Source organism: Lepisosteus oculatus, chromosome 2, assembly GCF_040954835.1.
Source record: "Lepisosteus oculatus isolate fLepOcu1 chromosome 2, fLepOcu1.hap2, whole genome shotgun sequence".
Taxonomy (NCBI): Eukaryota; Metazoa; Chordata; class Actinopteri; order Semionotiformes; family Lepisosteidae; genus Lepisosteus; species Lepisosteus oculatus.
This window is the reverse complement of record NC_090697.1, coordinates 50,308,595-50,332,137: the sequence shown is the minus strand read 5'-3', so window position 1 is coordinate 50,332,137 and position 23,543 is coordinate 50,308,595. Positions and strand designations below refer to the sequence as shown.

Sequence of the window (23,543 nt, the reverse complement as noted above, 5' to 3'; positions counted from 1 at the left end):
GGACAGTTCCTGGAATAACCATTTAAAGACGTACACCTTAGCTATTCCTTTCAAATTTATGCTAACAACATAAACAAAAACAACAGGGAAAATTTTTATTCAATCTTTCCATAAAAAAAGATTGATCTTGATAGAAACATGAATTGAAATGAAAACCGGAGGCATTACACTTTAGCTTAAACATTTTACTTCACATTACATTTTTCATGATACGAAAAAGCTCAGCTTGAAACTTTTTCTGCACAAATGCACTTTGCATTAGACGACAGACGATACAAAAGATTTAGATTTAGTGTTTGGGAGACCAGATAAGTCAGTTTTGTTCGTATTCTGTAGGTGTTTGCATCCTTGCAAGGGTTTGGATCTGCCCAGCATTGTTTTGCTCAGCTTCAGGATTTCAAGTCACCCTGAAGCCAGATTTCTGAAGACGGATTCTTCCTGTCCCTCCTTTCCTACTGACCCCGATAGTCTACTATCTCCAGTTCGTGTCACATCATTATCTTCTGCCTTTCTTTGGAGGCAAAAATGAATACGTCTGCATTCAGCATAACTTCCCTTTCTCTTTCAGTATTGTGAAAAAAACATTTTTGCAGCATCTTTAGACTTATAATATTTCAATAAGGATGACATTTCACTAAGCTCCCTCTTGCTTAGTACACTTTTATAATGCTCAAAATAAGATGCTATTATGAATAATCCCATAGTAACATTTTATTAAAGGACTGTCTTTTTGAAACATCCACCTCATCAAAGTACTTATAAAATCCTAGAGAGGCATTTACAAAAATACAATGAATAGTACCTGTGGAGTCATACCGTATACAGAATCTCTAGTTTACCATCCGGGTCAAACAGTAATGCAACAAACTTGTTTTCATCTTGTCTCCCTGGAGAGTTAAGAATCTTTTCCTCCCAGTAAGTAAAGAATTTTTTAATAAAATGCTCACCGATCCTCTAATCTGGCTTTAGTTATTTGCATAGCTTTGATGCCATTAACAGGGGAATTCAAAACCAGCAGAAAATCTAGGAATACTGGCAAACATAAAAGTACATTTGAATTTGTTTTGGTTTTTTTTTCACAGCTGTTGCTTATTGTGGCTTCAGTCAGGCTTAAATACTAGAAAATCTACATCTGGGGAATAAGAAATGCACTCTAATCAGTGCTTTTGTCAGGGATTAACTGTCATGGCACTTGTACTGTATGCATGTAGCCAGTAAGTGCATAAGAAAGTGACATCAACAACATAGGCAGTAAGCTCTAGTCATTCTGTGATCATAATGGCCATGCTAATGTTTGTAATGCTTTTATTATTCATAATAAGGAAGTAGTACGACAGTAGTTTTAAAAGTGGTAGCAGTAATATCAGTACAGCACTGTGGCACAGTGGTTAGCAATGCTACCTCACAGCACTGTGAAGCCCTGGGTCCACTTCCTGTGGTGCTAGCTGCATGGAATTTGTATATTCTCCCTGTGTTGGCATTGGTTTTCTCACACAGTCCAAAAACATACTGGTAGGTTAATTGGTTTCTGGAAAAATTGGTCCTAGTGTGAGTGTGTGCCTGTGTTTATGCTCTGTGATGGACTGATTTCCTGTCCAGGGTGTATCCTGCCATGTGCCCATTGCTTATTACGATATGCTCCAGCTTCCCTGAGAGCCTGTACCCAGTACTTGATCCTGTTAATGGGTAAAGCAGTTAGAAAATGGATGGATGGATAGGAGTAGTATCAGTACCTGAAGTATTGCTTATCCTTTAAAATGATGTGGATTTTGTTAAGTAGTAGTGCAGGTTTGCAATGCTTAAAAAAATATATGTATAATATGATTGCATTTTGCCTAAAATTGTAAGATATTATGAAATTCTATTCAGCATTCTTTATAATTGTGTTATATAGGTTACACAAAGAGATATTGCAATTGTGTTTTTTTCACAAAGAAGCAGTAAAAATGAACAATATAAACAAAGCACATAATGATAATACAATCTCAGAACTCAGATTTTTCATGGCAAAACTGATGAATTTGCTCAAATGAGGAACAGTTTTTTAAAATAGCCCAGGTCTATGAATTTGTCTGCTTGAATTTACCTTTTTTTCACAATCATAATGACATTGTTAAATGATATGTGATTAGAGACGTAATTACCAAGGATATTTACAGTATGTAACCTTTTTCCTCTTAGAAAAAGTATTGTGGGCTGAAATGTGCTCCATCTGAGAATCAGGCTTGAACTATGCAGTATTTGGCCTTTGATTTGATCTCTGGTACAAATCCTACTATAACATCTGTCACATTTCACTTTCGAAATGGTTAGGATGATGTTTGAAAGGGATGAGTGGATTAGTGTCTGTGCACTGAAAAATGTATTTTTTTCTGTGGTACATCATAAATGGTTCCAAATGTGATATTTTCAATACCCATATTTTCAGCAGATATTTGCTAATCTAACCATTATACACTGCATTGAATTTTCTCAAAGGTATTTTATCTAAATCTGCTTACTATTTCCATATTTTACAAGTATTTACAAGAATTATTTGTATAAAAGTTTTGTGGTAGAGAAAAATACGTCTAAATACTTTCCTGTTACTTCAGTACATGTGTGTATTTAGGGAAACCAGGCAATGTAATTGCAACAGTAAAAGTTACTTTTACCCCCAAACAATCTATTTTATCTATACATTTTATATACATCATCTTTTAGAATTTTAATAAAATTATGGGTAACCATAAACAAAACACAAAGACCTTTCTTGCACTACAGACACGTGATGAAAGAACATGGAGAGAAGAATTTGCTAAGAGGGAAAGTCACGGAAAACAGAACTACTGAAGAGGCCTCGTTCATCCAAGGATAAACACTGCTGTGTTCACTCCCTCTTACTTTGTGTCTGATCTTCTCGGATAACAGTCACATGGCTGCTCATGAGTCAACCTGTATTTACAACTCCTGTCTCTGAGACTTTTTTTCTGATATACCTCCTCTATCCACCACAGTAACATTGAATTAACAGACAAGTAACAGACAAGGGATTAAGTATTTCAGCAAAAGAGTCCGTCTTTCCAAAGCAGATTACTTCGTTAAGTGCTGTAATAAGGGTTTTTGTTGTTGTTAATTTATCATTTGAAAGAAACAGACAAGGTTCACTTCCAATGTAAAACCAAATTGAAGGACATTGTTCATGCATGAAAACTGTCCTTGAACTTAAAGGAATGTTATCAAGTCTCCACACTCCTTACGATGCTATGAGATAAAATGCATAATTCAAAAAGATTATAAAGGGTAGGAGGTTTCTGATATACAGTAAAACATACAATGTATTCTACAAGGCATAAAAATCTTTAGCCACAAGCCAATTTTACACAAATAGTAAGATAGTGGAAAAGGTTAATGTCAAACAACATGATAAACATTCTAGGGAATATCCAGACCCAAGGTTATAGTAATGAATTTCTGGCCAAGAATAAGAGGCAAAAGGTTATAGGCTTTTGGAATTTAAACATTAAATTATTGAGGCCGTGTCAGATAACCCTATTGCATAATTGAAATTCATTACTATACACTTTTGCTTTGAGCGGTTGGAAAGAAAACCTTCCAGAAAATGACAAGAGATCTGCTTTGTTGTCATGAAATGTATCAGAAGAAAGGAAGGGCTACTAGGTCACAGTCAACTTTTTAATAGAAGTGTCCTTGACAAGTTCAGACATTGTACATAATGAGCATTTTGATAGACAAAATATACAGAGGGTTGCTAATTCCAAATATAATACCTAGCCTTGCAAGCTGACTAAACCCATACAATATACTTTATAAAACAGGCAAAAAACAAAGATGGCTGGATAAGTAGTATAAGAATGCAGATGTTCAATCATTGAGAGTTTGTTTCCAGGTTGTCTTCTTTGGATACTTGTTCTTCTTTTTGAACTAGTACTGTATAGCTGTATAGTTCAACTACAATGGCAGCACCACAAATTAATTTTCATTTAACTCTCTGTTGAGTGGTGTGGCACGGTGGCACAGTGGTCAGCATTGACACCTCACAGCACTGGAAGCCTTGGGTTTAATAATAATAAATAAACTTTATTTTGTATAGCGCCTTTAAAGGTGGCTTCTCAAAGTGCCTTACAGGATGACAACAACAATAAAAAAGAAGAATACACAAGATAAAACACAATTACAATATATAGAGGAGACCGTGGATGGTGGTACTAAGAAAAGCAGAGGGGTGAAGAATGGAACCAGTTAAGTAAAGGCTTTTCTGAAGAAGAGGGTTTTGAGTCTGGATTTGAAGGAGTTTAGAGAAGGTGACTCTCTGATATCCTTGGGGAGAGAGTTCCAGAGCTTTGGGGCATAACAGGAAAAGGCCCTGTCACCCATACAATGTAGACGGGCTTGGGGGACAGTAAGGAGAGCAGAATTAGAAGAGAATTAGGGGAGTAGGGCAATAATAGTTCAGACAGGTACTGAGGTGCCAAGCCATGCAGAGCTTTATAGGTGAGCATGAAGATTTTAAAGTCTACACGGAATTTGACTGGAAGCCAGTGCAAGGACTCCAGGATAGGTGTAATGTGAACACTTGCACTAGACCTGGTCAGGATTCTGGCTGCTGAATTTTGGACATACTGAAGTGTGTTCAGAGTAGATTTAGATACCCCAGCGAGTAGAGCATTACAGTCAATTTGTCAATATGAGAGAACACAAATGTGTTGATCAGCTTTTCAGCCACAGTTAGTGATAGCGTAGTCTAGCGATATTTCTGAGTTGAAAAAAAGATGTTTTGACAGTATGCTGCACATGTGGGTCAAATGTTAAGCCAGAATTGAATGTAACCCCAAGGTTTTTCAATTTTGATTGAAGCTCAAGTACAGAACCATCTACAGATAGGGTTACAGGACTGGCTTTACGAAGTTGATGGGGGGTGTCAATAAGCATGACTTCAGTCTTGTCGCAGTTAAGATGAAGGAAGTTTTGAGTCATCCAAAGTTTTATGTCAGAGATGCAATTAGATAGAATAGAGACAGCCACATCAGTGTCAGGTTTGGTAGGGATGTATATTTGAGTATCGTCAGCGTAAAAATGAATGCTGAGGCCACGTGATCTTAAAAGCTGACCAAGTGGAAACATGTAAATGCTGAAGAGCAAGGGGCCCAGTATTGAGCCCTGAGGAACACCAGACTTAACAAGACCACTTTCAGACCCATCTGTACCCATCAAGAGAGACAAAGTGACATTGATCAGTGAGGTAAGATTTGAACCATTTGAGAGCAGTGTCAGAAACTCCAAACACAGTCTCAAGACGAGAAAGTAAGATGTTATGGTCAACAGTGTCAAAAGCAGCACTGAGATCAAGAAGGATGAGTATAGAAAGAGAACCAGAATCAGAAGCTATTAGAAAATAGTGACTTTGATCAGGGCAGTTTCTGTGCTGTGAAGTTGACGGAAGCCAGATTGGAGGGGTTCAAAAAGGTTGTTTGTCATGAGGTGGTTATGTAACTTAACTGTGACAGCACGTTCTAGAATTTTAGCAAGAAAGGGTAAGTTGGAGATGGGGCGAAAATTGTTAAGATTGTCGAGAGCCATGTTAGGCTTTTTTGGCACGGGGGTAATGGCAGCAGTTTTGAGAACCATTGGTACAGTGCCAGTGCTCATGGATTTGTGTATAATATTGAGTACAATGGGACAGAGAGAAGAGAAACAGGACTGAAATAAAGTGGTGGGAATGGGATCTAAAATAGATGTGGTGGGTTTCATATGTGTGACTAGTTTATTGAGGGATGCTGAGTCAAGAAGAGAGAAGCTGGAGAGAAGGGAACCAGAGAAGTTGGAAGAGGAGGGAGGAGGTATGGAAATGATATGCTTAGTGGAGAGAATGTGATGCTGGATGTTGTCAATCTTAGAACTAAAGAAAGAACTAAGAATGTGTTGCAAAGTTGTGATGAGGCAGGTAATGTGGTGGGGCAGTTTGGCTTGAACAGTCTGTTGATGGTGGAGAAAAGATGTCTGGGGTTGTTTTGGTGATTTTCAATTATGTAAGAGAAGTAGGTGGATCTAGCAGACTCTATAGTAACCTTATATTCAGATAAGATTAATCCCTTGGGTGCTATGTGCGTGGAGTTTGTACGTTCTTCTCGTGTTTGCTTGGGTTTCCTCCAGGTGCTCTGGTTTCCTCCCCACAGTCCAAAAACACACTGGTAATTTAATTGAATTCTGGGAAAACTGGCCCTGGTGTGAGTGTGAGTCTGTGTGTGTGCTCTGTAATGGACTGGCGTCCCATCTAAAGTGTACCCTGCCTAGCACCCACTCATCCGGCTCCCCTGTCACCCTGTATTTGATAAAGCGGTGGTTAGAAAATGGCTAGATGGATGTATGTGGACTTGGTTTGCACTATATTAAAGGGGATAGTTTATTGGAAGATAATAAGGACTGCAGTCTTTCTAACTAAATATCATTCATGAAGAGTAAATAGTGAAAATAGTGGAATGTATGCTTTCAAATTGCAAGCATTCTCCAGCAAACTAAAAACAAGAGAAAAAAAACAAACTGTATCCATGGGATTAAATTGGTCTTCTATTTTTGGGCACAAATGATAATCCTTTTGATTTTCAGTTATCAAACTGTTCTAAACTTTTTTTTTCGGTCAGCTTGTAAGTGTGTACGACTGCTTGCAACCCTGGCCCAAACCTGTTGTGTGGTGTTCTGATGCAGAAAAGTGCTTCTCCAATCCATATTCTTTCTCTTTGAATGCATGTCAATGTGGGAACAAAATCTGTGAAAATCTGTGAAAAGAACTATAGTAACTCCCAAACTGACAATGCATGTACATGTAAAAAACTCTTTTATAAAGTGAATGGCATATTGTTTTGAATCTAAAAGTGCCAAACATTTTATTCATGCAAAGGAACAAGTAATAGGTTTATTCCATGCTGAAAAAAGAAGAGAGAAAAAAACGTTTCGCCATGGAGCCTTCTTCAGGTGTGACTTCTTCAGGTGTGAAGAAGGCTCCACGGCTGAAACGTTGTGTTTTCTTTCTTCTTTTTTCAGCATGGAATAAACCTATTACTTGTTCCTTTGCAGCATATGCATGCTGACGCAACTCCCCACCTGAACTACTATATTTTATTTATGTCTATTTTCATTTGAGTGGACTTTGGAAGTAAATAAAAAGAGATTGAGAGTTAATGGAAAGTCCCTACAAAATGATACGAATACAATTATTTGTACGTACCTGTATAGATAGAGATAAAGATATTTTCTTGACTTAGACATTATTACAAATTATTGTGGAATTTATGGGCTATTTATAGTAATTTCAAGCCTATTAACTATGAAGTCATACTGCACATATTGTCCTACCACATCTCCTGCAGTGCATCAAGTTGTGTATGGCTCATGTAATAGTACAAAAAGGAATAAAGGGACAAGGCTGTTTGCTTTATTCCTCCAAACATTTAATGAATATATGCTCATTGCAGTTTAAATGCATTTATGCAGCGTAGTAGTTCAGCATTTTTGCAATGCAAGAGACTTACAAAATGGGCACAAGGCAACTGATATTTATACTATCTGTAATTCCTGTAGCTGTAGATCCCAGAAAATAGGATTAAATATGTTGAAAAGAGAGTTGAAAAACAACTATATTATCAAGTGCAGATCAAGGGATATTACTGCATAGTTTTGTGAGCAGTATTTCTTAATGAATAAATAATTTCGGTTGGAAATGAGTGATTTCCAAAAAATAAGCATTGTTTCCAACAATTTTAAAAGACTCTATGGACTTTGCTATAACAATATACTACTTGGATATACTATTATCTGTAAAAAATGTTTGCATCTAGCAATAAGGCTTCTGCTCACTCTATCTAGCGTATTCCTCACTCATCTACTATATATTTATGTCTTTTAATTTGAGCCAGTAAAGTTTTCACATACTCTGCCTTTTACAAAGAAACATAATGTAATCTTCATGCCTTCCCCAAAGTTTTCCTGAATTAGATTTACAATAGCTTTAAATCTACTGTATACTAAAAACAGAATGTTCTTTTTCACCTGCTAGCCATCTGTCTTTAGACTTTATTCTGTTTAGGTATTTTAACACAGATCATACCTTGTGTTTCCAACAGCCAGCTATTTTGTATGAAGAAAATGGAAAATAGAGGGAAACGTGCAAGAATACACAAAAAAATAAATAAAATAAGGGTCTTATTTGCTAACCCATCTGTTTGCAATTCCTAGAAGCCAAAACATTCCAGAACAAATACTGGCTCTTAAAGAACTCAAAACAGATCAGTTATTTCATCAGTTTGCTGAATTGTATATCTTACGAAGTATACTTCTTTGTCTGTATTCATTTTTTCTCTCATAAGAAATCATGTCAACTTTTTAAAATGAATTTCTTCATCCATTTGTTTAAGTACGCCTTCAGAGTCGCTGGTTGATTCTTAAGTCTTTCCAGAAATGCTCTGCTTAAATTGCATAAAAAAACCCAGCAAATATGCTGTTATGTGTGACATTGTACTCAGAGGTGGCCTCACATGTACAGTACATAATTGAGCTATACCAACACCTTCCTTCAGATTTCAGCACCAATGATTTTTTCCATTTTTTTTGTCCTTTCATATTAATACTGATAATGACATGCCTATCCACCCATTACAGTTCTTAAATTACTGCCATGTTGTCAATCTGGATAAAAAACCTTTCAGATGTACTCAAATGTCCAGATGTTGAATCTGTAGGACAATTTTAAATGATGCATAAATATCAATATAAACATGTACGTTCTTGCTTTATCTGAAAGGACCACACTGTGCTATCTACAGTACAAATCTACAGCTATTAAGAAAGATAAACTCAAGAAAGAAATCCAGTCAAAACCACAGAGTAAGGAATTGTGCATTATACGGATTGAGCGCTTAGAGAAGCCACCTGTCACGATCGCTAACCCCTCCTCTTAAGGGAGCTCCAGCCCTTCCTCATTCCCTCCCAGTGTTTGCACCTGATCCCTATTCCCGTTCCCCCTTAAAAGCCAGACGCGGACCTCACTCCTGGTTCCTCATTGATTTCCACATCATGAGAGCCCTGCGTCTTGCTGCGTCTTGCTGCGTCTTGCTGCGTCTTGCTGCGTCTTGCTGCGTCTTGCTGCGTCTTAGTTCCCCTCGCCGGTTCGTGTTTTAACTCCCTGGATGATCTCCTGGCCTTGGACACTACCCTTTGTCTCGGATTACTCTTTTGGATTTCCTACATGGATTGTTAGCCTGGACTCACTTCTCCTGGACACCTGCACTGCATGGACACACCCCCCGTCTCCAGACCCTTTTCCTGCATGACTATTTTTCCCCTTGTGTCTTCACTATTCTGGATCGTGTCGTCCGCATAGGGCCCGGAAAGAACTGTTCGTTACACCACCTTTAAAGGTGCTATATAAAATAACGTTTATTATTATTATGATAAGGAGGTTTTTGCTTTTTTTTTTTCTTGAATAATTGGGAACATCAGAATGGACAGTGCATATCAAGGTCACATTTTATAATGTGTTTTGGTCATAGTGTGGAAATGTTTATTAAATAATTGCAGTATCCTGACAAGTCTGTATGGAAGATTATCGGGATATCTTATTCTTTTGAAGTTTTCAAGCTGTGGATAACTCTCTGAGATTTACTTTATTAACTGCCAGACATAATCTTCATTTACATTCAAAACCTATAAAACCAATGTTTTGCATATTCTATAGACTGCTAGTGTATAGAAGTTAATGAAACACCCATGTAGACCTTTAGTTTATATGGTCATCTTATGTATACCGTTTAGTTTAAAAATATAGGTGGATTTAGCGATAAAAACAAAGAAAAATAACAAAACTGGTCAGGTCATTATTCTATAATAAACATTGCAGTCTTTGGTTATGTACTTATTTTTACTCATTGTATCTATCAATTAGGGAAATCCAATGGTTATTCACTCTGACTTATCATTGCCCCCTATACCAGCTGGGAAGAGATGAAGAGAACACACTCACTTTCTGATGCACATGAATATGCCCTTTTTATTCATATTATATTCCTGGAATACAAATAGCAGGGATTTAGTGCCAAATGGAGGATAGACACAGTTTACCAATGATGCTTAGTCTAGCAGTTGCCTGATTGGTGACTGAGAAACCAAGAATTTACTGCTGGCAGCTCTAACCCCCAGCATGCAACATGGCATAGCCTGCATTTTAAACTGGCAAAGTCCAGTTTATGTGAATCTTTCTGCACTCCAAGCTTCAACTCTTGATGGATGATAAGCTACTTACAGCCCTGTTTTTAAAGTGGTACTACCTTTAGACACAGAATAATATGGTTTATGTTACCAGATATTCCAATATCAACTGTACTGTAATTGTAAAACTAAGACAGGAATGTTTTACAATACAAACATTTTATTTTGGAAAAAAATAATATCAAACATCTCTGTTCAGCTCACAATTCATATAAATTATAAACTGATTCTAAACAATTCTAAGATGAAACTGAAAAAGAAATATAATTAATTTCACATACCATAAAAATAGGCTCCTTTAACAGTAGACTGTGTTTACTGTTCAGTGATCTCTCATTAAAATATCCTCACATATACACTAAGCAAACCACGCTGAAGCAGTTTGGATATTTTGGCCAGCACTTAATGGGAAAGGCAAATTAATGACCCTGTCACATACTCTGATAATCACTCCAGGACAGGATTGAATTATACATTTAAGGCAAAATTAGGACATTTTCCCCTGCAGTTGTTCTCAGTCATACGGTATCTGCAGCTTAGGTTATTGAGAAGCTTTAAAATATTAATCAAAACATCCAAAATTTAATTTCACTCTTAAAACATAGAAAGAAAAACAAAGTTTTGACTGTTTAACCTTCTTCAAATATGGACAAACATTGCCAATGGAAAATGTTCTTTCCCATTCTAAAAAGAAGACTAATCCAAATCTGGTCTAAAGGCAATACCCACAGGTGTTTTGCCCATTTGTCTAATTTACTTCTGTGTCTGTATAAAGGAAAGGGTAAAAATGATTTTTTATATCTTTGTTTTGTTTTTGAATGCTAAAAACATTATATCTCATGCTACTAAGGAGAAGTAGCCATGAAATATTTGTTTAAATATGTCTACTTAAATGTCCAGCATCAAGAAATCCGTTGTATTTTATTCTTAGATGTTTCATAACTGTATATATAATTTAAATGACAAAAAGACATAATTAAAAAACAAGTTATATAATCTAGATATACCTGTACTCTTATTCAGTTAATGGAGGTCTAAGAGCTCAAGTCTGTTGTGTAAGTAAATGGGACATTGATAGTCACTGTCCTTAGTTAGACTGCTATCTCTGCTTCACTTCATAGGTCTGGAGCAAAATCCAAATAAAGGAAATCCATTCCTTTAGAACTCTGAACTTCTGTCCCTGTATTTTTTCCAAACCAATCAATCTGCCTTTTAAAGCCATAAACAGCATGCAAATCATAACCACAATTTTCAATCTTCAATCTTTTTTTGCAGCTACACATGCTTACCAGAGCAAGGGATTCCTGTTTTAAGAACACCCTTTTCAAGGACACCTCTGGTAAATACAATAAATAGAAATACAATGAAAAGCATATATAAAAGGTGGGTCGGGGACATCTTTAAAATGTCACAGTTGACTATTTACCTTTACTGTCTGTATCACTCTCAGAAAAAGGATAATATGCTGAACATCTTTAATTACCAAGCATATATGAAGCTATCTTGGCTAAAAATGCTTTGTATCCTGATACTGATCATTCGCTGTGAGGACACCACAGAAAGAAAGTATGCTCCTACTAACCCCACTGCTCTACTGTTAACTCCTGCTGTCTGATAATCCTTTACTATTGTCAGAATGTTTTATTTTAATGTAAATAAATTAAACATGGAATGGGACGACCCAATGTAGCGTAGCCTTTGGGCTTGTAACTGTCAGGCTGTAGGTAGAGGTCTGTGCTTGAACTGCTTAAACTACTGTTGTACCATTAAGTGAGGTTGCTCTAATCCACCCAGCTTCTGTATATAAATGAGGACCAGCATAGCTGGGGGCGGGTCAGCCCTGCATTTCAGTTATGGCTCAATGGGGGGTGCATGCTCTCTAGTCTGTTTAATGCAAAAGAAACCAGGATGAGTTCTGGTATAGACTTTACTTTTTTATCTATGTAGTAATAATAATAAAATAATGCAGACTGGATGCCTCAATATTTACATTTAAAGAGCTTAGATAGGTACCACAAAGACTAAGCAGACCACATCCATACTATAGTTTTATCGATGTTCATGGAGCTTATCATCACCTTAAAATTCAGACCAAGAGAAACCTGGCAACATTTCTGTTCATATATTTGCAAGATTCGTCAGCAGTCCCGGAGCTCTGTGATTGACTGTTGCCAGCACTGTACCATACCAGGGAAGTTGATCATTGCCTACTTTTGCTCACAGCTGCTGTGCGTTGACAGCCTGTAAAACGTTTCACAAGTATGGAAGCTGCAGACAATACCTTATGTATTCCATGGGTAAAAATAAATCAATACATCCATTAATAATATAATAACCAGTACAAAAGGAGTAATATTTTAAACACATCTATTTATCCATGTAAATCTTTGGACTGTTCAGAAAAAAAATGAAGGAAAAGCACCCCTTGTCCCTTGATCCCATAGTTATTTTGGAAAATAGGTCATCGTTTCGCAGCAGAATGGAAGTGGGCCTCAGATAAAGAAATAGGAATACTGAGTGTCCAATTCAAGGATGTCTAACAGGAATTCACAACTCCAATAGAATACTACTATGAGAAAATTAAAATGTGGCTCTTGCTGACTTCATATGTGCACTTAGTTAGGTCTGTCATAAACTTGACAATCTCCACAAATAGTAACGTCAAGCAGTCAAGGTGGATTTGTAGACCAAATTAATGTTCTTCAGAAGGACATAATTGAACAAACCTTCTTTTAACATACCTCCCTGTATTCTATATACATCAGTCAAAAAGGAATACTTCTAATATGCAATGATACACACATTTCATCTTGCCCCACTTCACAATCAACTGCTTTCCTCAAATGTTACAGTTGCATATCTGATGTAATTCAGGATAATTGCTTTGACATGCATTTGGACATCCTTGAAATGTAATATGCAGAGAAATAAAGAAAACATGGTACTGATTTTAAATAGAGCACTAAAATATATTTTATAGTGTTTTTTTAAATACATTCCAGGGAAGTTAGAATTAAGTATTTCCATGTGGAAAGGGCATGAGAGTGAAATCTACAAGAAATAGAAATGAAACAGGCTATACAGTATGGAAATGTATAGATGTACAGCAATGGAAAAAAAGCCTATGGAATCCTGAACATACATTAACATATTCTCAACAGTAAGACAGAATCTAAAAAAAAAACTTAATGTTAATAAATTACTTTGACAAATCTAAAGATCTGTCATACAGGCCCACTCTTCTCACCACTAATAGCCCCCCACCTCACCACCTATTGAATTTCACAAACTAAACTCAAGGAAAATCAAATATTTATAATGAGAGTTTGGATTTTCAGAGCAATCTTTACCAGAGAGAGCTCTAACTGCCATGTTTATAATAGTATGCCTGGAAAACCTGTATACTGTACTTTAATGTCAAATCTGAGAATTTAACAGAATACAAAAACTGTCTGCGTACTATGAGGTTCTGTGTGCTCTATAATTTGTACATATCTTTAATTCAGACACAGTAATATTTGGTCATTGTAAACCACACTTTAAAGGAAAAAATGATTAGTAATTAGCAAACTTTGTTTCTGATAATGTGTTCAATTGAAATATTCTAAGAAAAAGAGATGTAATAAAATTAAGTATTATAAGATGCTGCAGTTTTCATTAGAACTGTAATGAAGTAATTGTTGTTCTTTACAGACACTTAAAAATCTATGTCTTTGCAACACCCCAAGGTAGAAAACAATAAGATAAGAAAATAGGATGAGAAGAAGTACTGATTTTACCTGGAATATTAGACAGGGCATCCTCATTTTCAAATACCCCTCTCCTTTTTGGTCCTTGGAGATTGTGCTTTGATTTCCAGAGAAGTTTGACCAGTTTGATTAATTCAGGCAGCTCCAGAGTGAAGGTTCTTTGCTGGTAGGTGGAGAGGGTCCACACAGAGGTAGGAAGTAGTTCTTCGCTCACTTTCAGTCTCCTACCAAACTCTGAGCTCAAGAACCTGTTTAACACAGGCATCCTCCTGACTGTGCTTTGCAGTGCCAGAAGTCAAGGTGAGGCTGCAGAACAGGTCCAGTACCACTGTAGTACTCCCGGTCTCCACCCTAAGACTTCTTTGTGACTCTGTAGTCCAGAGTAGTAGAGGTTTGGAGACAGTCCTCTACCTAAAGTTTTCCTCTTTTTCCTTCACGATTTCCCCTGGAAAGAAAACTACCAAAAGCACTTTCAAGGTCCCTGCTGGCTGAACAGTTCTTTGGAAAAGAGAGAGGCAGAGGGTGGGGGTGGATCTGCAAGGGAGAGCAGGAGGGAGAGAGAGAATGTGATTCAGATTCTCTCTCTCCCTCTCTGATGCCTCAGTCAGCATAATAAGGCCTCGTAAGGCTGAGACCGTAAGAAGATTTTATGATGAGAACAATCCATTCAGCCCATCAGAGCTTGCAGCTTTTCAGTAGACTAAGTGATTTTGAAAGATCCCAGCCTATTAGTCTTTGCCATGATTATAAAGGATCATCCCATATACCCAGCTAAGAGTGTGTATAAAGTGTCATCGGCTATGTTTCAAATGCAGAAATTATAATATTCAGCTTACTAAAAAATGGTTGGAAAAGGAATGCTCCCGAAGTGCTGTATGGAAGATTAAAGGACATTCAATGATCACATTAAGAGCCCCACTATACCAGCTTACAACAGGTTTTCTCGTTTGGCTTCCCTTGACCGTTCTGGAGCACTGCAGTGATAGTGGTTATATTATAACACACTAGGAAAGAATATGTTAGCAGAGCAACATAGTCAAAGTCACTTTCTTTTCATATTCTCTTTTTTCTTTATTCTCAACATAAAGTCCTTAGAGGATTGTGCGAGTTAGTTAATTACCTCACTAGACTCAGCAGTCACTCTCTCAGCTAAAGAGGCAAAACAGTTCTTTTTTGTTTGAAGAGAACCTTGAACAACGAGCACGGCAGAAAGAGCAACAGGATCTGAATACAAAAAGAAAACTCTTTCATTGCCCTAGACTAATGTGACAATGTGACCCCCCGATCCCTCAAACACCCATCCCAACAACTCCTCTCTCATACTTTTTTTTTCTGAAAAGAGTTGGCAAAATAACAAAAGTTTAATGCTGACAGAGAGGCTTCTGCACAACACTGAAGCAGAAAATGATTACAAATTATAATGACTCAATAAAAAGCAAACTTACTGAGGTTTGGAGACATTTTAGGCATACCACCAAGCTGAATTTCATTTAGTTTGGGCTTTCCAAGAAGAGTCCAACTCCAATGGGCTGAGCTCACCGAGATTTGATTTCCCAGCATTGATTCCACATGCTCAAACAACCATGAATTAAAACTACAGACAGTGACACTGAAACAACAATTGCCCAGTATTGCTAAGTCATTATTACAGATAAAAAGCTTGGGTATGAAAAATAAACCATCATTTTCCTTTTCATTAATGTCAACATCAAGCAACACCCAACAAAGCTCACTAGTCCAAAGTATATCTTCATTTCATTGTTTTAGATTAGCAGCACTACTTAAATGGAAGTGCATAACAGAAATAAAAGAGAAATAGCAATGACAAATCAATCTCACACAGCTGTTCCTAATCACTATCATTACAGAAATTAACTTTATCTATTGAAAAGAAACATGCTTTTGTATTACATATATTAACCAAGCAGGTTAAGCCAAAACTATCTCACCAAGTAATCCAAACATTCACAAAGCATCCGATTCTGGGATATTGTTGTCCCTAGTGAATTTAAGGTTAGAGGTTATGTCTCTCCAGCCTTAGTAGATCTTACTTTAATTCTTCCTTCCCTGCTTTGAAAGACAAGCCATGAAATAGACCCATACAGTAAATTGTGACTATCTTCATAAAGATTGCTAGATGCAGCATAAAGTAACTTCTTGCTAGTCAAAAACTCCCTCCTGTTGCTTAATATTCTCAGCCTTCAGTGGAATCTTTAAGGGATGCACAAAGAATGATTTCTGGATTTTACACTTCCAAGGTTTATTGATCTAGCCCTTCAGGGCGCTGTGCATCTGCTCCATAAATTCCTAATGAACCCCTTACTTAGCTTTCAAAGCTGTCTGGCCATCAGTATTCAGCTACCTGAACTGGAGCTCTGTGTGTGAATCCATAAAAAGTAGTATTTGACATCAAGGCAACATACTGAAAAAAACAATATGCTGAATTGCCTACCCACCTGAATATGCTGAATTGCCATCTGAAAATTAATAATATACAATTTAATCAATAATAGTTGATTCCAGTGACTGGATTATTCCTATATTATAAAAAAATTATACTCATTGTTCTTTCGTTCAGGTTCAGTAATAAATTGAAAAAACTGTATACAATATACAGTATATATTGAAAATACAATATGGAGGTCAAGTCCAGTAATTTAATGGATACTATTCTCTGGTTAAAATGAAGAAGAAAAAACATACATCATGCAACTTATGTTTAACAGTTTTATAAAAGTTAGCTCTTATACAGTAACTTGTTATTTCGTATTAATAACAGAGAAAATTAGAAATTAAATTGGATGTGAATAAGAACTGCATTTTCAAAAGTCTGACTTACTTGTTGATTTGGTTTGGTTATAAATATTGTGTGAAATGCATTGTACTATACTGTGTTATTTCAATTGTTTTTTTTTCAACTTAGTTACATGTTGCTTGTTGCATTTTACATAATAAAACACTACAAGTTTTATTACGGCAAGTCTGTATTCTGCTAGGAAGTTTTTATAATCCTTTCTGTATGTGTAATGAGATTGTTCCCTTCTTAGTCCATTAATCTGAATTATAATTTAGTATTTTCATTACATTAGAATGGATTCTAAGACACTGACCCCTCATCAGCTAAATGTTACTCGAGTCTATGTTTCTAGCAACATAATAGACTTAACATAGCTGCACAGGGGTCAAATTGGACAACTAGTTTTAGTCTGTTTAAGAGAAAAGAACAAAAGGGTTCCACCTCCATTTTCCTATAATGTTATTTTATAGCAATGTTGAGATTTTCCTTGAAATGCGGTGTAATGGTTAAGTATGCTCACTAACCAACCATCTCACAAGTTCACGTGCTCCTAGACAAGCTTTGATGATCATAGCATCATAGGAGCAGCTATGAAAGCTTTGAAATAATGTTTTCACAAGCTCACTTTTAGTTCACATAATAATATTTCACATAATCCTTGTGATCATGCCATTTATAGTAGTCTCTGCCTAAGTCTGTTTTTAATTTGTTTCACTGTAAACCAAGAAAAAGCTGTTTGTAGGTGTGAATAAAAAATTGTGATAGAAAACTGTTGACAAACAGTTAAGAGAAAAACAGTTTAGAATATGCAGACATAATAAGTCTTTATCTGACCGTTATCCGGGCATTGGAAAGTTGTGCCATTATATTTAAAAAAGTTTCCTCTTTCTAATGTGTGCAATTAGAATCTATTTTTCCAGTCTGATCAGTCAGTGAGTGACAATTAGGGTCAAATTATTATTGTAGGGATGCTTAAAATATGGAGTGCTTAAAACTCCAAAGTGCAAAAACAATTAATTTATACTCCGTTGTAAATAACTCTCAAAAGATCAGTAGAATGATTCAATTCACTAGGAATAAGAACATCCAGGAATTGAGCACATTAAAACATTTATTGAGAGTTTTAATAAATATGGCTAAACCCACTTGGCTGAAGGCCAACCTCCTGGCCAGAGGACCCCATGAAGTGGGAGGAGTGACCAAGACACAGCTGCAAAGATGGAGAGAGGGAGCTGGTGGGATACAAGGAAACAAGTTGGGGAGAGAAGAGGAGTACGTACTGTACAGTATTTATAATGCACATCAGGATTGATTAGGAATTACTGACAACTGAGGCTGATTGAACTTGGCCCTTGTCATCCCTCTCAATCTTTTGTGATAATCTTAATGAAATAACTATCAATCCTTTATCAGAGAGTCTCGTATCCCTGATGGACCTACAGAAAGCCACATCCTGCCCCTGAATTATAGAGAACCACTTCACCCTGGATCAAATGGAGTTTGATCACAGGGTACACATATTGTCTACGTACATAGGGCAGTTTTAGATATACTAATTAATAGTCTTTGCAAGGTGGAAGAAAACCAGGAACCTTGGGTACCTGGTGAAAACCCACGCAAACATGGAGTCAACATCCAAACTGCATTCAGAAGCCATCCCAGTCAATAATCATATGTGGGATAGGACAGAGAACAATGTCCTTGTTTATACTGTATCACTTAACATGATGGTACTACTAAATTTAGTGCTTCTCTTTAAAACTGTGTTTTTAAAGAACATTTTAAAGTTTATAAAGTTTACCAAAAAAATTATATTGTAAGTAGATAAGAACATTTTGTCCTCTACATTTAAACTTTTTGACATTGACTACCATCTCAATGCAAACCATTTTGTTCTAATGGAGATAATGACAGGCGAGGTGAGGAAAACCGTACTGTACAGCAGTATACCTTGTGAGAAAGCTCCTCAAAAACATTCACGAAAAAATACATTTTTTGCAATGTTTTTTGTTTTGTAAAAGAGACGTTATCGAACAATTAGACTAAACAAGGTGGCACATCTGAAGGCCATCTGCTGTTCTTATAAAGAGAGTGGATGCAGAGATCTTAACCACATTACAATAATTTATGGACATTCTTATTTTCTTAGGACTGTTTCCAAGAAAGAAAAACAAAATGCAGACTCAGTCCTGGGCACATTTGCATGCAAAGCGTGTAGTGAACATGGGTACTCAACCACTCTGTAGGTTTTAGTTTTTTTTTTATATCAGTCCTTTTTCTTACACCTCCAGTCCATTTGATGCCTTAATTTAATGTTAGTTCCCTTTTCTCTAGTTGGGAGCAGACAAAGAATTTGTTACATTTGTAAAAAAAATAATTGACTGGAAATGCTTCACAGTCGTACCCTTTACATTCTTTCCTGTCGTCAATGAGGATGTAAAGTTTTTCATAGTGCTGATTAGATAACGCTATCAGTTGACAATGTATGATTGAATTGTTGTATTTTGACATCTGTTCTGATGGCCCTAAATTAAGCTTATTTAAGATTGATAAAGATACTCTGATTGAGGACACAATAAAATCCAGTGCTCTGTTGTTTAATGTGGAAATGGAATGAACAGTACTAATTAAACTGATAACTGCAAGTAAGGTCAATGATAATGAATCTCTTATATCTGCTATATTGCATAACACAACTGCATGGGTTCAGATCAGAAGCCCACACTCACACTGACACGTTCTGATCATGCATGTTTTTACCTCTATATTTCTGGAGAATTCACAATAACTCCCTTTCTATTTTTATGTACTTGTACAAAAGATTTAAAAGAAGATGGCATTTGATCTATAAAAAGTCAATTAATCTGTTTGTCTTTGCTAAGGACACAAGCACAATTGCTTAATGGCCATATGTCATAAATGCTAAAGTACAGTACATCTTGATCAGTTTAGTACTATTCATGAGAGTATGAATATATGATGGTGGACCATCAGCTTTTGCGAAACCAGGACCTTGCTGAGGTAATTTGATAAATGACCTTGAGGTTATGTTACTGTACTTTTCAGTGAATATGGTGATAATGATAACCATCATATATGGCCAAGAATGTACAGTAAATGAGGTCCTGTCTGAGTAATACTGTAAGCTACTGAGAAGACAAAGACTGAAGCTGTCAAGACGTATTCAGATAACTCAGAGCTCAGTGAATACTCTCTGAGTCCATTAACTGCACAAAAAGGTGCTTGGATATCCTGAAGTATCTGTCTTTGGTGCAAACAGGAGCCCACCACAGGCCCAAGGCTTGCAGTAGCCAGGCATGTAGGATGCCCAGCAGCAGGAGTAAAACTGTCATAGATTTTAAAGTACAGTGCTTTTCTGCCTACAGGGTGTCAAGCATGCCTTTAGGAGCTCCTGTGACATTATCCAGTATTCAAAATGAATCCAGACACTTGGATGGTGCTTAGGAGCAAGAGATAAACAAAACAACAGAAAGCTGAGTTTGTAAGTACGATACTAAATCACAAAACGTAAGAACTGTAGTACCTTTGATGCAACGTGACAAGAATGCAGAAGTACAGTACACATCCTTTAAATCTAAACATTTAAAATCCTGCTTGCTTGTACTTATTCGGAGTTGCTAGCTCATAGTCAACATTAGAACCTCAGTTGAACTCTGCAGTTGATAGACTGTTTTGATGCTTAGGACTCCATGACCTAAGTGGCTTCCATGTCTTATACAAAAAGAACTGTATGCTGGGCCAGGTAGGTAAGTCAGTCAGGTACCATAGGTCTTTCCTGTAGTTTGGACTGAAATATGAGTGAGGTCAGGTCCATTATCCACACAAGGATGCTGAATAACATTGAAAGTTGCCCTGAAGACCCTGTGGAGGTGATACCAATGTCTGGCACTGCATGTTATGGCACACTTACTGACACTTATGAGTCTTACTGACAGTGGACGTGCAGTCCCTTTGATAAGAGGCACCACAGTGGTAAGGGGAGAAATGTATCATAAGGGAGCAGGGTGGGTAACAAGTGATAGGAGAGTTCCAGATATCCCTTTTCCTGAAGGGGAATGGCTTGTACTGTGCAACCTCACTGTCAGGTCAATCTTCCTCACAGTCAATGCACCAACACTGAACCAATCCTGAACCAAGTCCTGACAAGTGGCTGTAGTTCTAGACTTCACCAGTCTATCAGTAAACATAGAACTAGCACAAGCCATTACACTCTCAGTGAAAAATATCTCTGGGTGAGTCCAGCAAGGTTCACAGTTCTCAAGAAAACTCAGATAAGTGAGAGAAATGCATTCAGGACAGCAGGAAAAAATGGTAATGAAGTAAGACATAAGCTTTGTTACACAAGAAAATAAGGAGGTAGCAGATTTTGACTGGATGCCATTGTTATTTGTACTCAGAGAGGCATTGACAAGGCACTCCCCAAAAGGTAAAATTCAGCATTTCATCTGAAGAGATCTTAAATAGAAGCCCCGAATAGTGTTCTTCAAGACATGTATCCCAAATCCATACCAAACTGTTTGACATTAAAATGTGCATGGTGTGATAATTTTGTCATAACCCTCTTATAAAATGGTGGGAAGGTAGTTCTGTTTTGTGTGCATGTTTACTTGTTCATGTGCAAAAAAAAAAAGTGTATTTCAAAGATAAGCATTGTGCAGAATATGGTACAAGTAATCAAGAGAGTTCTGAATTCAGAACAGCACAGAAGATGTTTCTGTATTTGGTGAAAAACATCTTTTTGAGTAACTTGTTTTGTGGATTTCACACAGTGTAATGCACTAGAAGAATAGGGCATAGCTATATATCACACAGTTCTGAATGATTAAATCTAGCCTTTTCTGAAAACACCTTTTAAATGGATTTCCACATCCTTAATTTATTCCAGTAAAAGACAAAAAAGTCCTGCAGATTAAAATTATCAAAGTCAGTGTCTTGCTTCCCTTTTACAGTTGGGAGGACAGAGATACAAAAGTTATAAATTAGAGTGTCCAAGGTCACACACAGAATCAAAGTTGCAATTTGAGCTCCTGCCAAGAATTTTTTGGCTCCAAGTCATTTGGTCTGACAATTGGCGTTCACTGCTTTCTAAATAGCTCCTGCAAACATTTTTGAACATATAGCAAAACTCCACGGTGTTCTGAAAGGAACACTGTACTTTATGTCATATTAATACAGTGTGTTGCAAATGTATTGAACCCTTTGCGCAGTTTTCACATTGTGTTTCTGTAATGCCTACTGTCAGGACAATTTGGAGTAGCAATTAATATTTGTTTTACACACAACCTTCTCCACAAGGTTAATAGAAAGAAGTAAATAGATATGAAGGAAAAATGAAAAGGTCAAAATAATCTTAATGAGACATAATTACTTGTGTGGCTTCTATCTACTGAGTAATAACGGTGGTTCAAATGATTTCAAAATAAATACACCTATCTCTCTAAATTCCTTCGGACAGGTAATGAATTTCAAGCAAAGATTCAACAAGGAAGACTAAGGAGCTTAATTCTACTTAGCTCCTTAATGCTCCTTACGAAAACCCAGCTTGGCTTTTTGTAATATATATATAAAGGCACAGATCAGGAGAATTGTATAAAATATGAATGCCTCTTTGAGCATGGTGAAGTTGATCATTAAGAAATTGTAGTTTTTTTGTACGACCCACACACTGCATAGATCAGGCTATCTGTCTGAACAGAGCAGCCAGGCAAGGTAGGGACTGGTTCGGACTGCCACCATGAGGCCAACTGTGACTCTGAAAGGCTAAGGGTTCTGTGTCTGAGGTGGGAGAAGATGTCCATGGGCGAACAATATCCCAGTCACTCCAAAAATGTGTCTTTTCCACATTTTTGGAACTGAAGAAAAATGGTTTTGTAATTTTCTGCCAAACATGTTTGTACAATAGAACAACTTATTAAATATGATATACTTCTTTGATACTGCTCAGGTTTGTTTTCAATTTCTCAGTATTAGAATATTGTATAAGTTATGTAAGCAAAATGCTGGGTTTTCAATACTAGATCTTTCAGGAAGACACTGGGCATTTATTATTCTTAGTAACAGCAGTAAGTAGGATTGCCTTTTATGTTACATTACAAATATGTAAAAATAACTGAAATAAATGAAATATTTGTAGGATATTGAAACTTCATTCTGTGGATATTTTCTATTGTATTCTATATCAGGAAAAGGATCAGTAAATATGTTTTTTGATGCAACATAAATGTATGGATTAAGTTATATTTATAATCTTAAAGTTCTTACTCAGGGAAAACCTTTACTTTTTTAATAAATGTATAATTTCTTTCTTCAGGTAATAAGGGACTTATAGTTAGGTAGTTTGTTGCAACAAATGTATTTGAAGGCTCGACACTTCATTTATATGTCACCATCCAGTAGAGATGTGTTCCCAAATGTGTTACCCTGCTGTGGATTTAAATTTATTTTGGTGAATAATTATTTTAAAATTCATTTTCATTTCTTTTCAGGTTCAAAAACCTGTCTTCAAATTACTACATGGAGTATTTCCAAAAATATTTTGTTATTGAACTACTATATAGATTTATCCACATTTTATAAAATAAAGAAGTTTAAAACTCAACTATGGCAAAAGTTAGGCTGTGTAGTTTAAAGCATTGCAAAAGCACTGTAAACCACGTCAATGCAGATTAGCTTCATTGATACGCTGTCAAGACCATTTTCAAAACAAAGTAAATCAT

At 36.5% G+C, this 23,543-nt stretch overlaps 1 protein-coding gene across 2 annotated transcripts in view; it reads right to left on the bottom strand.

Moving 5' to 3' along the window:
- Window positions 1-23,543, bottom strand: part of LOC102690313 (3',5'-cyclic-AMP phosphodiesterase 7B) — an 85,026-nt gene that overhangs the window by 33,893 nt on the left and 27,590 nt on the right. The window contains exon 3 of one of the 2 annotated variants that reach the window (XM_006625887.3): window positions 14,040-14,543. The exons of the other annotated variant lie outside the window; for it this stretch is intronic. Within the exon in view, the coding sequence (XP_006625950.1) occupies window positions 14,040-14,274 (235 nt within the window). The 5' untranslated portion in view covers window positions 14,275-14,543. The remainder of the gene's footprint in view (window positions 1-14,039; window positions 14,544-23,543) is intronic. 2 annotated transcript variants of the gene reach the window in all.